Source organism: Amphibalanus amphitrite, unplaced genomic scaffold (genome assembly GCF_019059575.1).
Source record: "Amphibalanus amphitrite isolate SeventyFive unplaced genomic scaffold, NRLGWU_Aamphi_draft 001765F_arrow, whole genome shotgun sequence".
Taxonomy (NCBI): domain Eukaryota; kingdom Metazoa; phylum Arthropoda; class Thecostraca; order Balanomorpha; family Balanidae; genus Amphibalanus; species Amphibalanus amphitrite.
The window spans coordinates 7,821-23,181 of record NW_024883258.1 but is presented as its reverse complement, the minus strand read 5'-3'; the positions used below and the strand labels follow the sequence as shown (position 1 = coordinate 23,181).

Genomic DNA, 15,361 nt, shown 5'->3' with positions numbered 1-15,361 from the left:
TGCAGATATCAAATGGACATGTTTTAATAAAAAACACCAATGCTGGGCAGTCTAAATACAAGACCAGAAGAAGCAAAATGTAAAATGTCGGGCCCAATGCAAGTATTTGTGGCGGCCCGTAAGCCGAATTCAAGATTTCAAGCAAAATGTGGCAGTAACTACTATTTTTGTTCAGTGTGGATAAGCAATACCAAGGTCGACCGAAGTCAGCTTATTCAGCCGGTTTGCCGTTAGCGGCTGGTGAGAGCGCCCGACGAGATGCGCCTTGCAGATGAGCAAAAATGAGCGGCCACTCCCGCTGCCCCGCTGACCCCCTAACGGGACCGGGACGCTCCAGAGTCAGCCGGTGTTCCGTCAGAGCAGCCCAGTCGGTCGGCAATGGGTGTCCGTGGCACAGCGCTGGCGCGCGCCGTGAGCCGGCGGCTGGCACGGCCCGGCGGCTGGCGCGCGCCGGTGTTGGCGCTGACGTTGCTCTGGTGTGTCAGCCGTGCGCTGGTGCTGTTTCCCGGCGAGACACTGCGCGACAGGACACTGTACCGGCTGACGATCCTGCGAGACCCCGGGGACGTCATCATCGTGAGGTCAGTGGCCACCAACAACGGCTGCCATATCTCACTGAGAGTCACGGTGCTTTCCGTTTACGTTGTGTTCGGCTCGACATACAACATGTTGTGTACTCGCACCTTTTGATGCTTTGCTTGTTTATCACGCACATGAGTTTTTCTATTGAAAAGGTGATAAGAATGCTGCCACCATAACATCTACAAGGTTACGATTTTTACATTTGCTTACACTCTAGGTACCTCGAGTTTAACTGCTCAGTTGCTTATCGCGTGGATCACTTTTCAGTTCATTTCGTGAACAAATGTGTAAGAGAAACGTATCTAAGCAATGAAATACCGCATGGCAGTCAGGGTCACCTTCAGAAAGCTGAAGCATGGATGAGATAATAATGGATTGGTGTCTTCGCAGTTTTTGGCGACATTGAGCTCAGGCCTGCCATCTAGCGGGAGAATTGTCGTAAGTTAGGAGCAAGCCGAGTTAACGCCGCTGATTAGCATTGTGACACACGGGAGTGTGGTGTAGTAGCAGGCTTGTTGTGCAATTTTTCAAAAGGTTATGTCTCTATATGCCAGTAAAAGCGAAGAAATTAATAGATTTATGTGCAGGGTCAGTAATAAGATAAGCAGTTCCATGTTATTTCCTCATTAAATCGTGAAACAGGGAGTTATTGGAGACTTCGCCAGCACGTGTCGTTTTCACTATTTTTCACATGAGTCTTTACTTGGTCTAAATCAAACAAATTGTCCGATCAAAGAACAAAACGAACGTAAGTACTATCTATAAGTCAAATAAAAAAGTTAAACGGAATTGCAAACGTCATTGCCGCTCAATATGTCATTCAAGACGCGCTATGAAAAGGACCGCAACCAGTGCTGCGTTATGCGTAGTCGATGAAATTTCAGTGACTTTGGCTCCAACTCCGGTCTCCGATTCCGGTATTCAAATATCGACTCCGACTGCTCCGTGCAGAACTGTCGATTCACACAGACTTCGACCCTGACTCCGACTCTGCAGCCCTGGTAAGTCTGTGGAGTCGATGACTTTTCGGTGAAGTTCGACTCATACTCAGACTACAGCTTTCAAAAATCAAGCGACTCCGAGTCGGAACAGAACCGCTGGCTCTGACTACAACTCCGCAGCCCTGGCCCAAGATAGCCGCCTAAAACAACTTTGATGTGTGATCTTCTTCGTACATTGTTAATGTTATTTTAAACAAGGGATGGAAAAGGGAGACGAAGCCTTCACAAACAAGGATCTCCTGTTGCGAATCAATCAGCTGCTGGAACAGAAAGGCATTAACACTACGAATCTCATTTCATCGTTTTCCTAACGACTCTGCACCAATGTAAGCACTGATCAATGCAGTGCGAGCATCGATGTGAGTGACATTTGTGTACCAAGTTCGAGTGTTATCCGCCCAGCCGTTCTTGAGATATGGAAGCGGCACCCCCCCCCCCACGTGCGCCGCACGTGCAGTAGCACCCCCATAGTGACACATGGAAATGCATTGGCCACTGGATGCCTAACTATTGACGAAGTTTTACTGTAATTGGCCCAGCCATTGCGGAGTTACTTTATGTGGAACAATTTCGATACCCCTAAGTTGGCACGTGGCACGTGCCGTAACATTAACTTAGATGAAGAAAATAGGGCGAAATTCGGAGAAGAAGGAATAAGCCTACCAAATATGTAAGTGACATATTGTCAAACTGCTGTACCATTGTGAGTAAATGACAATATAAAAGGTCGTACAAGCCGATGGGACTGGGCGCTTCATTACACACCGTCTTACGCATTTTATTTTCGTTATTACCTAAAGGCTGCTTGACGTTTTTGGCTTACAAGCATTTAAGACATTTTTTGTCGTCTCAGGTCCAGTAAGATTACCTCCAACTCGTGGGAAAATGCACTTCAAGCCAACTAACACACCACACCCACGTGTGTCATAATGCTGAGAGATGGCGTTCACTCGGCTTGCTCCTAACTTACGATAATTCTCTCGCTAGATGGCAGGCCTGATCCCAATGTCGCGGATCCCAATGTTAATTTCCACGAGACACCAATCCAGTGTTATCCGAAGGTTGGGACTTTTCAATTAAGAACAATCACTATTCTTTAGAATTGTGATTTTCTATTGAAAATCCCAACCTGAGCTACCTCTCTAGGGGGGTGTTTAGCGTTTCGGCCGCGATTTTGGTCATTTTGATCGCCGCCGAAACGGCACGGTAGAATTTCTTGCCATTTTCAGCGTTTGGTCCCGTATCGGGGAGCTACCGGCTGGCATCGGTCGCTTGAAATATAATTAACCCGTTTTGGGGTAATCGGCACGTGCATTTTCCCATAGGGTTAACATGGGGGAAAATTGGAAATTCGATTTGCGAAAAATTTCGTCAATTATATTTGCTGATATTTTTAGGGTCGGATCTCGGGCTGGCACCCCAACTGACGGTGGTAATTATTTAAAATATAATTGACAAAATTTCGGGTAATCGTCACAAACAGTTACCCCATGTTGAGCCTATGGCGAATTCGAAAAATTATTTTCAAATCGATTTTGCAAAAAATTTCCACGTTAGATTTTGAAAATGTTCCAATATGTTGTGCCCCGGGGTGTCGGCTACCACACGGTATGGGTCAGATATGGGGCGATTGAAAAGCACGTGCCACGTGCAAACGTGTTTGATGGGGTAACCTCCGGGAAAATCCGACATTGGCCAACTGGGGGTCCTATGGCGTGGAAACCACTCCACTTAGCGACACCAAATCAACGCAGCCGGTGAGCAGATGAGTCCAGCTTGTCGCACTAGTGGTAACGTGGCGCACGTGCTATTGCACGTGCCGTGGCACGGGGTCAATTTTGGTGCTTAAATATACTAGCATTGTGAAATGCAAGGAATGGGGGAAATAGCCGTCAGGCCGTCAGTTTTTATGATAGGGTCGATCTGAAAACGGGTATAGGCACAGAATGAAGGGGGCTAAAAAACTGCTATCTCGGATTTTTTTGTAAAATGAAAAATTTAAAATTCTGGGGAAATTATATATTCGAAAGGTGAAATTTCCCTAAATTTCCCCGTTTTTCGAGTTTAGCCGTCCACTGTTCAGAGACGGTGACACCGGCCGGGGTCATCTTTTACATGCTGATGGCCACTTGTATTGGTCATCACGTGGCGTGAGCCGTTAAGCTGTCAGAGGTCCGGCACGTGCCACGTGGCCACGTGTTTGAGCCAAGTACCTCCCACATATTGGTGTTTTGGCCAACTGGTGGCCGTATAGCGTGGAAACAGAACCAGCCAAGAACACTAAATTGGGTCAGTCGGTGAGGGGACAAGTCCTGTTTACACCACCGGTGGTCACGTGGCACACGTGCAAATCTGGGCACCTCCGTTGCGGAGATATTTCATAGTGAAATATTCAAATAAACATAACTTTGTCAGTTTATGTCCGATTGGGCTAGAATTTGATGGGTGGACGAATTGTTAAGCGACAGGAACGAATGCGCCAAGTTTGTTGCAGTGCGCCACGTTTGTCTCAAAGCGCCATTTTTGCCGCAAAGCGCAGAATGTGCGTAACATTGTCGAACATGGGACGATTAGGATGCGCTGATGGAGGGTTGGTTGCTTAAACAGCAGATATGAAAGCACCACACTTGCCGCAAGGCGCCATATTTGTCTTAATGCGTCAGTGTTTGCGTTTTGCGGACGGCGTGCGTTTTTTTGCGGCGGTGTTTGCGTTTTTTGTGTTTGCGTTTGGCGGCGGGCGGCCGTTTTTGCGTTTTTTGTGGTGTTTGCGTTTTGCGGCGGGCGGCCGTTTTTTGCGGCGGTTTGCGGTTGGCGGCGGGCGGGCGTGCGGTGCGGGCGTTTTTTCGGCGGTATTTGCGTTTTTTTTTTTGCGTTTTTTGTGTTTGGCGGCGGGCGGGCGGGCGATGCGGGTGTTTTGCGGTGTTTGCGTTTGGCGGCGGGCGGCCGTTTTAGCGGCGGTTTGCGGTGGGCGGCCGTTTTTTGCGGCGTTTTGCGGTTTGCGGCGAGCGGTCGTTTTTTGCGGCGTTTTGCGGTTTGCGGCGGGCGGCCGTTTTTTGCAGCGTTTTTTGTGGTTTGCGGCAGGCGGCCGTTTTTTGCGGCGCTTTGCGGTTGCCGGCGGCCGGGCGTTATTTGCGTTGTTGCGGTTTGCGGCGGGCGGCCGTTTTTTGCGGCGTTTCGCCGTTGGCGGCGGGCGATGCGGGCGTTTTTTTGTGGCGGCGGTGTTTGCGTTTTTTTGCGGTGTTTGCGTTTTGCGGCGGACGGGCGTTTTTTTTGCGGCGTTTTTTGCGTTTTTTTTCTGCGGTTTTCGGCGGGCGGTTGATTGTTTTTTTTTTGCGAAGTTTGCGTTTGCGTTTTGGGCGTGCGTTTGGCGGTGTTTGCGTTTGGCGGCGGGCGGGCGGTTTTTCACAATTAAAGTCCCAACCTTCGGATCCGCAGAGCTGTTCGACAAGCGCTGCCCGGGCCTATATCATCCATGGCTGAAGTATTTGGTTTAATATTTTTCACCTCAGTGTAGCCCAAAGCTAATACGAAGCAATATCATTAGTCATGCGTTATTTTTAACGCATGAAGTAATGATATTGCTTCGTATACGACTTATAAGTCGTACGCATTTACATAATATTGGCCCCAGCAGGGCTGCGGAGTCGGAGTCGGAGTCGGAGTCGGAGTCGGTCGGAGTCGACAGTTGTGACCGGAGTCGGAGTCGGAGTCGGAGTCGATTTTAGAAACCCGAGCCGGAGTCGGAGTCGGAGTCACCGAAAATCTGTCGACTCCGCAGCCCTGCTAGGTCTGCGGAGTCGGAGTCGGGAGTTGGAGTCGGTCGGAGTCGACAATTCTGCCCGGAGTCGGAGTCGGAGTCGGAGCTGGTTTTTGAAAGCCGAAGTCGGAGTCGGAGTCGGAGCCGCCGAAAATCCATCGACTCCGCAACCCTGGGCCCCAGTCAGTAGTGGCGGAACACCTTCAATTAAGAGAGGGGGGAGGGGCACCGCCGAATTTTGGTCCCATTCTTTCCATGCAACGCCCATAGGGCTAATGTTAAAATGTCAAAATCAAGGGAGGGGGGTACGGTGCCCCGGTGCCCCCCGTTCCACCGCCTTTGTTCCCAATTGTTGATTTTGCTGATTAGTTAGAATGTCAGTATTGAAGTCAGTGCAGCCTCATTTTCTTGGCTGCAGATCTAACACCGGCTCTGTTCAGAATGAAACAGGTACGTAATTCTCAAAGAACAAAAAAGAATGATCCAAAATATGTAAATAAACCGTAGAATGCAATGCTTCGCAGATTCATCCCGTAGAATTGGAATCTGGCCGGCTAGGCGAGTGCGATCATACGAGACAGTTGCTCTGGCCTGTCTCTCCGCCACTGCCAAGTGCTGGTGACTCCACCATAGCGATCGATCTTCCGCGCTAGAGTATAACGGCATCGCTGCTGGGACCGTCGACCCGGGTCACCAGCACGATCCATTGTACCGGCGGGCGTCCCTCTGCATGTTCGCTGGGGTTGTCCGGTAACGGAACAGCGGGCAGCGACGTGTCAGGCGCAGCGCTCAGAGAAAATAGATCACTGTAGAGCTAAACTCAAGCCCCTATAGACCGCTCATTTCCCTGCTGGTATAGGTGTTCGTGGTTGAACAAAGCGAGAGTGGTTGCATGTAACTCAATCGGAATCATATGTAGTAGTTACAAAGACATGGGGCTTTTATTTACGAATATCTTCGCCCATGTTTAGCCACACTCCAGATTTTACATGCCTAAGTATGTACATACTACATACCTACCTATTCATAAGCCTACATATTCAAAACCTCATATTTCTCACCACTATAACGCATCGATTCCCATCCGGTGCCCTCAGGTCACTGTAGGGACTGGTCCGCAGGCAAAGATAAATACCATAACCTCTAAAAAATGCAATCCTGTCACTCGACCACTGATTTCCTAACGGTTTAGAAATTGCCTCGCTTTTATCGATAAATAAGAACGTGCATCACGCAGTTAGACGAGAGCTGTCTGTGTGTAAGTACTAAGTATGAACAATGCCACTGGCTACTACACACATTGTGCGGGGTGATGCTAGCATTTGAACAGTGGCGCCGTTGCACGAGCGACGGGGTGAAACGGCGTGAAACAAAATGACAGATCATTCAGCGTTCCTGAACATCAATGCCTATAAGCATATAGTGTTTAGAAAATGAGCTTCAAGTAGCTGGAAAAATACAGTTTAAATTGCATTTTAATGATGAATTAATGGCTCCATTTTCATCCATAGTAGGAACAATGCATGAAAGCATGCACCTGAAACAGTCACCACACCCCAAAGAATTGACCGTGAAATTGGCTTAGCCGCGAATTGTTTTCAAGCCACGAGAACCTCTCATCCCAAGCTAGATTTTAATAGTTTAGAGAGAAACTATAGGGGAAGTTGGGGGAACGCCGAATACTTTTTTTCTGACGCCCGTAGCACGCAAGGTAGACAACATAAGCTATTCTTGTTGGCGTCATTCGAGAGGCCAGTCTTTTGTCTTTCAAACATACCAGGCGCATTTGATGAATTCGCATACCGTATAAGCGCAAAAACTAAAAATATCAAAGAACTGACTTTTTCGGCGTTGCCCCGGACTGCGGGGAAAGCCGAAAATGGGATAAATGATCTACGAGGAATGCCGACATTGATGTTTTGCCAATTTATCTCAAACTTTATCCAAAATTCATCAAAGCTGACACGCGTTTTAAGAGCTTGAGGACGCTTGGTGCACACTGGAAGTTAAAATTGTGTGATATAATAAGAAAATACCAGGTAAATCATTCCTTATAGGTAACAGGCCGTTGTGCCGGCTGAAAGTGTAATTTGTTTGACTAAAAATACGCGTTGCTATTCTACAGCAGTAAAGTCCACGTAGCGTGCTTTAACGTGCGTAATTGCACGTTTTCGGCATTACCCCAGCCAGCCATACTTTCATTTGCAGGCCCATAACTTTTAAACGTGCTGTATAAATTTCAAATAGGCAGCACACTTATGCAAAGACATGCTGAAGATTACTTGACCGAATTGGCCAGACAAACGGTAGCATAATGAGTAAGAAATGCAGCTTCAAAGGCGCATGTAGTACAAGGGAAACGTACCTTGAAAACGCTTTTGGCGCCCTCACAGCCGAAGCATTCCAAATGACGACTCGTAACAAACATGCGATAATTGTAGTCACTTAAGCTTCAGAGCATCACTGAGACGTGGCATCCATGTCGTACGGTTTTAGAAATATCTCGAATTTCGGCTTTGCCCCAACTCCGGCATTGCCCCAACTTCCCCTAGGTAATGAATATCTATAGCTATAAATTGTAAAAATTATACTAAAAGTAAAATTATATTTATAAATGAAATTAAAAGAAATGAAAAATAATAATTAATTATAATGAAATTTATAACGAATTAGAGAGAAATGGCGAAGTATAAGAAATTTGTTGTTCGAAGTAGGTACGAAATTAACTGTCCTTCGAAAAGAATGCCATTATGATGACTCTGCAAAGCTTGAATTTTGTCGGCCAAAGGGGAAAGATGCCACCCTTCCTTCCCCCAGAATAGTTTCTCGCGATAGCTCGGAACGCGTTAGATTAAAGAGCTGAAGATTGGTATACCTGATCTTTGATTCAAGCCTGGATATTTTGATACCAACTGGATTTTCAGGGCAGATCAGGTTACTGTCCCATGACGTCATAAGTGAGCCTCTGCATGGTCCTAAAATGTCGCAAATTCGTAACATGCTCAGTCAAGGAATCGTTTGCAGAGAGATAAAGCTTATACTTAGTATTATGTTTCCCTTATGTATATCGTACAACGTACCTACATCATTCGATTCGGCTAATCAAGTGAAACACAATGACATCATTCCTGAAGCTCTAGCTTTACAATGTGCCAATTCATTAGCAAAAAAGTAGTTTGACCCAAGGTTTGACCCCCATATTACCTCCACTCAGAAAACACTTTGAGAACATTTTTGAATAAAGACTCATTTGAGTGCTGAAACAAGCCTCAAGTGAATCTGATTTTAAAAACGGTTTCAGTAAGGCTTCCTTTTAGGGCTCATGTACATTAAGCCCGAATACTGGATTCAAGTAAGACCGAAATTGGGGATCGGGCTAAAAACTGGTTTCATAGTGAGACTTATTTTAAAGCTTGAACACCGATAACGGGTACTGGGTGAGATCTGTTTCTATCAATGGCTTTGCTCAGAATGTATTCTCAAAATGTGTGGTCTGTTTTGAATAGGGGACATTAGCCCGAAAACTGGTCTCTGAGACCGAAAATGAAGGAACTGTTTTCTCAGTGTCAGTTGAATCTTGTGCATTCTTGCACCAAAGAAACAGATCCTTAGTCACACAGTGGTATGTACTGAATTAATACCTACAATAAAAAAGCGTTAGATGGACAGTTATCTGCAATGAATTCACGATTGGAAAATTTGAATTCACTAATTGATAATTTTCTTTTTAAATGACATCAAGACCTCTATAGATGACCTCAAGTCAACGAAAATGAGAAACAGTACCTATAATTGTTATGACTTTTGGTGAGCTGAACACGATTGAATTATATCTATGCAAAACTAGGGATTTTATAAAAAAAATAAGCGTAATTTTAGTGCTTCTTTGACAAATACCAGTTTTCGTGGCCTGGTGACCTGACCTGACATCAATGGAACTTAAATTTTCAGAGCATGTGTCAGTTATACTGCCACAAGGATTGGCCTTAATTTGCTGGCGCTACGAGACCATGTTGTCACGGCATCAGCGAAAAACGTAGTAATGCCGATGCCGCTAAATTATTCCAAGTTTACCCTTACGGGGTTCTGCACCGGCTATTGTGTCTTAGAGGCTTGACCTGAAATGACTGGGACTTGAAAGTTTCAAGGAATGCGCGGAAACGATGCCCCATAGAATAGTCCAGAATTGGCAGTGCGTTTTCACGCTATCTGTGAAAAACTTAAGGGAGTTACATCAACCCCCTCTGGCCGATTGGGGGTAAATTAGCGGCGGAACCCCTAGCGAGGGTCGCATTGTCAACCTCTCCGTATTAAGAAGGCCAGTAGAGTCCGGCAAAAGTTGTCTTGAGCGGCTCTTGCTGCATATCAGTTAGTTGTATCATATTAGTCAATCGTGCCATATCCTATCATTTGCATGTCGTCAGCCATCCTTTGCTGGTGTCACAGGAAGGCGTAAGGCGACTGGAGCTGATACAAGTCAAAACACTGGATATGTGTTTATGCATGTGTATTGTGTAACGTGTATTACGTGGGTGTAAAGTGGGAATCAAAATATTTTGCTGGTATAGTTTCACAAAATTCCAGACGCATTTAGTTGTGGTCGTGTAGATACGGTACCGATTGTTGGGCTGTGCAACTGCCCGTACCTCTCAGACAGCTGCTGCTGCTGCTGCTGCTGCTGCTGCTGCTGTGGATGTTCCCAGCCTGCGCCCGTCACTGACCGCGCTGATGTGCTCTCTCTCTCTGACGCCGGCTGGTGGTCTGTGTTACAGGGACGGCGCGTCCGTGCCCGACTCGGAGTTCAGCGACGCCGACAAGCGCAGCATCAGCGGCGTGTTCCGGTGGGTGGCCACCAACACGACGCGCTGTGGGCGGCAAGCTTCATTCGGCGGTCAGGTCTACGCCAACCGGAAGTGGGAGACCCGCCTGCTGGAGGGGGACCGGCCCGTCTGCCTGGACCCAGAGTTCTCCATCGGTGACGCCGGCACGCCCTGCGTGGTGTACTCGTTTGGCATCAATCGAGACTGGTCGTTCGACGACGCGATGGCGCGTTTCGGCTGCGAGGTGCACTCGTTTGACCCGTCGATTGGTGCACAGCCGGCGCGCCGGCCCAGCGGCGTATACTTCCACCCGGTCGGACTGGGCCGCAACGACCACGTGAACGTGTACGGCTGGCAGATCTGGACACTGGACCGCGCCATGCGCGAGCTGGGCCACGACCACCTGCCGCGTCTGCAGTACCTGAAACTGGACGGCGAGGGAGCCGAATGGGACATGTTCTCCCAGCAGCTACTCGACGGCGTCGGACACAGGGCGCTCGACAAGTTTGACCAGATCGGTCTCGAGGTGCACATGCGCAAGTCGGCCGAGCGGGAGATGGAGTTCTACCACCGCGCCGCGAACGTAACCCAGCGCCTCTCCGAGATCGGCTGGCAGGTGGCCGACACGGCGCCAAACAAAATCTACCCGGTCTGGTTCCGGTTTCCGGGCGTGAGCGAGCCTGTCTCTCACATGTACGACCTGCTCCTGCTCAACAGGCGCGAGCGTAGAAACCCCACCGTTCGAGCTGGATCGTGACCGATGGGGTCGGCCAGGAAATGGCTGGGAGCCGGGGTTGACGGACGTTATGCCTGACCTGCCAGGAGCATGGGTGCAATAATCAGGATGCCGAAAAGACATGCATGGCGACACGAAAACATTCGTCCCATGTGGTTACCGCACAGTGGGAGTGCTACTCCCGCGACACTCTCAACACCACATCACTGGCACACCTATAAATACTGCCAGGCTACGTGACCGAAAACAGGGCATCTCTAGGCATACCATTGTAAAAATAACAAAATTACACAAGTAGATTTAGCTCCAATGAACAGTAGGACTGATATGCTAGCGCCGCTCGTGTAGGTATCTGAGATACCGGTGCCATTCGCACCATCGCCCAGCTTCTGATTGAGGCACGGTGCTTATCATTGGTCTTTACCGGCGTCCAAGTTCCCACACGAGTGTCCGCAGACGGTGGCCCTTCCGGCCGGAATGTTCCGCTTGAGCGCCGGGATTACAGCGGCGACTCGAACGCCGTCGCGCTGTCACACCGGTGGCGAGTCGGTCGGCCTCGATCGGCAGGCAATGACCCAAAAACGGTAAACCGTTAGACGCACCGCTCCGAGACGCGGACCGGCGCAGCGCCCGCGAACGGCGCTCGCTGGCTAGCGACCGCGTGCGTGGGTCAATGACCAGTGATACCTAAGCAGAGTAGATGCGGATTACAAACGGATTACAATCAGAGAAGCCGTTTGTCGCACATTTTTACTTGCTCATTTATTCCCCGCAAATGTGACATTCACGGAACACGTACGTGGCAGTCGATTGAGTGTTCGATATACACCACTACTGCCCACAATGCGAAGCAGTACCTACTTACATAGGTATACAGGCCGGTGCTGACGACGGAGTTAAGCGTTTGCTTAGAGCAAACCAATGCACGAACGACACTATGTGCAGGTAAATGAGTTTCTTTGCGGGAGCTTCATTTGCCGATGAATTTGTTTGTCGACATGTGCAATGTAGTCATAGTGTCGTCGTGGGATGAATAGCGTGATGCAGTCGGTATAACGGCCATTGTCACGGCGACATTCATAAATGCCTTGTTGCGTTTGAATGTGATGATATATGCTCGCTACACTGAAATACATGTTTCAATCATGCGAACTTCTTCAAGGCATACCGTTAAGGCATAAGGCCTGCTACCGAAGAATGGAGGTGTATGTATTTACATTTTACGTACATGCACTAGCCCCGCCAAGCTCTTGAATTTTCACGCCCTTATAAGTAATGTGGCGGAGGGGCGGGGGGGGGGGGTCGAACACCAGGGTCTTGGGTCCACTGGCAGATTCAGGGAGCCCCCCTGCAGCGCCCAAAATCGACGAAGTTCTTGTTTTTTTTTTTCGAGAATAAAACGAAAACTTTTATAATAAAAATTTTTCGTTTTAAACTCTACAGTAGTGCGTAAGTGCGAAATCCGATAAGTTTTGGAATTTGAAAACCTTTTTTGGGGGTATGTCCCCGCGGCGTCCAAGACCGCCTTTCTGGATATGCCAGTGCTTTCGGAATTTCGGAATTTCTCGCAAATCACCTAAAACATTAACAATGCGGTGCACTGCCCTAGTGAAAAAATCCTTAAGGACAGTACTATGTATTTCTTCAGGACGATCCTTAACAAAATCCTTGTACGAAATTGATACACAATCCTTAAGGATTTTGTTAGAAATTCCTTAAGGATTCTGCGGAAAATCCGTAAGGATTTTTAGCTAAATCCTTAAGGATCTCTAGCAATGTCTTTAAGGACATTGGTAATAATCTTTAAGGACTTTGTGGTTTTTCCTTAAAGATTTGTAGCAAAATCTTTAAGGATCTTGGCGACAATCCTAAAGGATTTTGAGGCTATTCCTCAATGAACGATATATAAATCCGTAAGGATCAAACCCTAGCAAACACATTTGTACGGTCTCTGGTGCTATATTTTTTTACTTTTACTTAAAACAAGCACATTTAGCCATTTTTCATTGCCAGGAATGGAGCAGCCGCCAACCACAGGCGACCGGGTATACATATATGGAGCTCTAGGCATTCGCAGTTGCAGCTGAGGCTCCGAGAAATATAAGCCGAGGACTTCCGAAAAACATATTTACATACATGAAGATAAGTCTACACTTTTTCGAGTCAGCCACGCTTCAGATATTATCACGTCACACGTCCTCGGCCGCCGCTCCTCCGCCATCCACATTCTACACATCTTGAGCGGTTGAGTCGCCCGTCGCCTGTCGAGCCTCGCATCCTGCGTTCCTGTAACAAGGCGGATATTCCTATGTAATAACAGTAATATACTGATCAACAATACCTACTCAAAGGCTCACGAATTCTACTCTTAGGCTTAGACTGCAGTCCCAGCCAAAGAATATTGGTGAGCCTTTGAGTAAATTCAGTTCAGTCATTTCCAGCTTAGATGCCTGTGTATGTTCATTTAGCAATGCATCACATGTGCACCTACGTCCTGCTACCCTGAATCCATTCTACTATACATATTTACCTGGGCCTCGTTCCAAGGCATGACGCTAAAAGACGCTACCGGTAGTAGTACTTTCATTTGCCGCAGCCAAATGAATGACGACGACGATCGCCATTAATTGAAGTGAACGTTTCAGCGCCGGTTTTTGTATCTATCAATGCAATAACTAGAATCAATTATCTCATTGATACACAGCATGGCAGTAACTTACATGCCCCGAAGAGGAGACGGCAGACGGCACAACACACTCTACAGACTCGTCCGCATCCCGCGAGCGGCAGCGGCACAATGCGACAGGGGGACGCGCGGTCTCCCCTCTTGCCGGAGGCGAGGATCAGACCGCCCGCTGCCGCCCGTACAGTCTTTGCCAAAGAAAACGGTCAGCGGTCGCCAAATTCCAGTCGGTACGGTCTCTGAAAGAGCACAGCGCAAACACTGTGGCACCGGTGGCACTAAGGCCATACGATACATGCATACTGTGGCACTTGGTTGAGATACCAATAGGTACTTTTTATCAGAACTATTCGTCTATCCGATTTGGAGTCTGGGTGAACCCAGCGTGGACATTTAGGTGACCACCCCAGCTGCCCCGCTCGCCTCCCGGTTCCCGCGCCTATGATGATAACGAACGCTGCTTTGGTCCGTCACAAAGTTTTTACATGCCGTATATGTCATATGGCTAAGAAATTATCGGATACGGAGCACGGAATGATAGTAGGGATGATTCAATCACTCCATAATGATTGACGTACTGGCTGCATCGGCTATCCTGAAGGATTAAGCGACACTAGCAAGTAGCAATTTCCTTACGGAATACTGAGCGATCCTTAAGGATACCAAACATCGCCCTAAAATCCTTACGGATCGGCGAATGCGTCCTTAAGGATTCAAGAGGGTCCGTAGAGTCTTTAAGGATTTCATATCTGATCCTTATGGGTCCTTATGGATCCTTAAGGATTGTGGGGATTCTGGCGAAATCCTTAAGGACTTTTTCACTAGGGTGCCCATACCTGCACTTCTGTTGACGTCACGCTGCCAAAAGACAGTCAGCTGTCGCCCAAAAACTTTTCATATTTCTGATATTCGGGTGGGCGGTGTTCCCCAAAGGGCGGTGTTGCCCGTCTTCCCCAGTCCCCTACAGCTTATACCTTGCATAAAACAAGTGCTACAACAAATACACCGTTTCAATCAAGTCACGTTTATCTAGAACTGACAGCTTTGTGGTTATAATAGTTCTCACCTTTTCAAAGCAACACCATGTTTTGTCAGTATTTTAAGTTTTAGGGCAAACAACTTAACTTCTCCAAAATAAACATCCTTACCCCTTTTTGGTCAATGTCGAAACGTATTGAGAGATCAACTTCTTTGTTTGTCGCGTGCGAAATAAAACGACACAAAAGAAAATGAAGAACTGAAAATGGGAAAAAATTGCATAACGATAGTTTAGGGGGGCATGCAGGTTTTGGGGTTTCAATATTTTCATATTTATAGTTTTTCAACTGTTCACCCAAAAGTGCACTTCAAATTTTATTGAAGCTTGTATTGAAAACAATAGGTACAAGCTCCGAAGCAAGAAATCTGCCAAAAGCGTATAATCGTTTCGCTGATTTACACTAATCCCAACCTGTCAGGTACAATTTCGAGCGACTTTTGTCTGAGCGCACCTGCAGATTTCAGCTGTTTACGATGTCAGCCGACGGGGAGGTCAACTATGTAGCTCTGGACCAGATCCAGTTTGACAAAATCATCACCGAGTGGACGGGCGTCACCAGGTGGAACAAGAACTGGGGCTGGATCATGACCAACTACCGTCGCCTGGACGAGCAGCTGGACGCCGCCGGCCGCCGGGACCGGGACACGCTGCAGATCCCGACAGTCGGGTCGCCGAGCGACGCACCCATCTCCCTGCCCGGAGACGTCATGTTCTGGCGAAAAATCGGCCTGCAGCTCACGTAA

At 47.8% G+C, this 15,361-nt stretch overlaps 1 protein-coding gene and 1 long non-coding RNA gene across 2 annotated transcripts; one reads left to right on the top strand and one right to left on the bottom strand.

Moving 5' to 3' along the window:
- Positions 1–370: 370 nt before the first annotated feature.
- LOC122375048 lies at positions 371–12,044 on the top strand. The gene is made up of 2 exons (XM_043354203.1): positions 371–581; positions 10,113–12,044. Exons 1-2 carry the CDS (start codon positions 379–381, stop codon positions 10,915–10,917), a joined length of 1,008 nt encoding a protein of 335 aa, XP_043210138.1. The 5' UTR covers positions 371–378; the 3' UTR covers positions 10,918–12,044.
- A 795-nt stretch (positions 12,045–12,839) lies between these two features.
- LOC122375054 lies at positions 12,840–13,760 on the bottom strand. The gene is made up of 2 exons (XR_006255330.1): positions 13,617–13,760; positions 12,840–13,182 (listed from the first exon to the last, which is right to left on the bottom strand). It is a non-coding gene; the product is annotated as an uncharacterized LOC122375054 (long non-coding RNA).
- Positions 13,761–15,361: the final 1,601 nt, after the last annotated feature.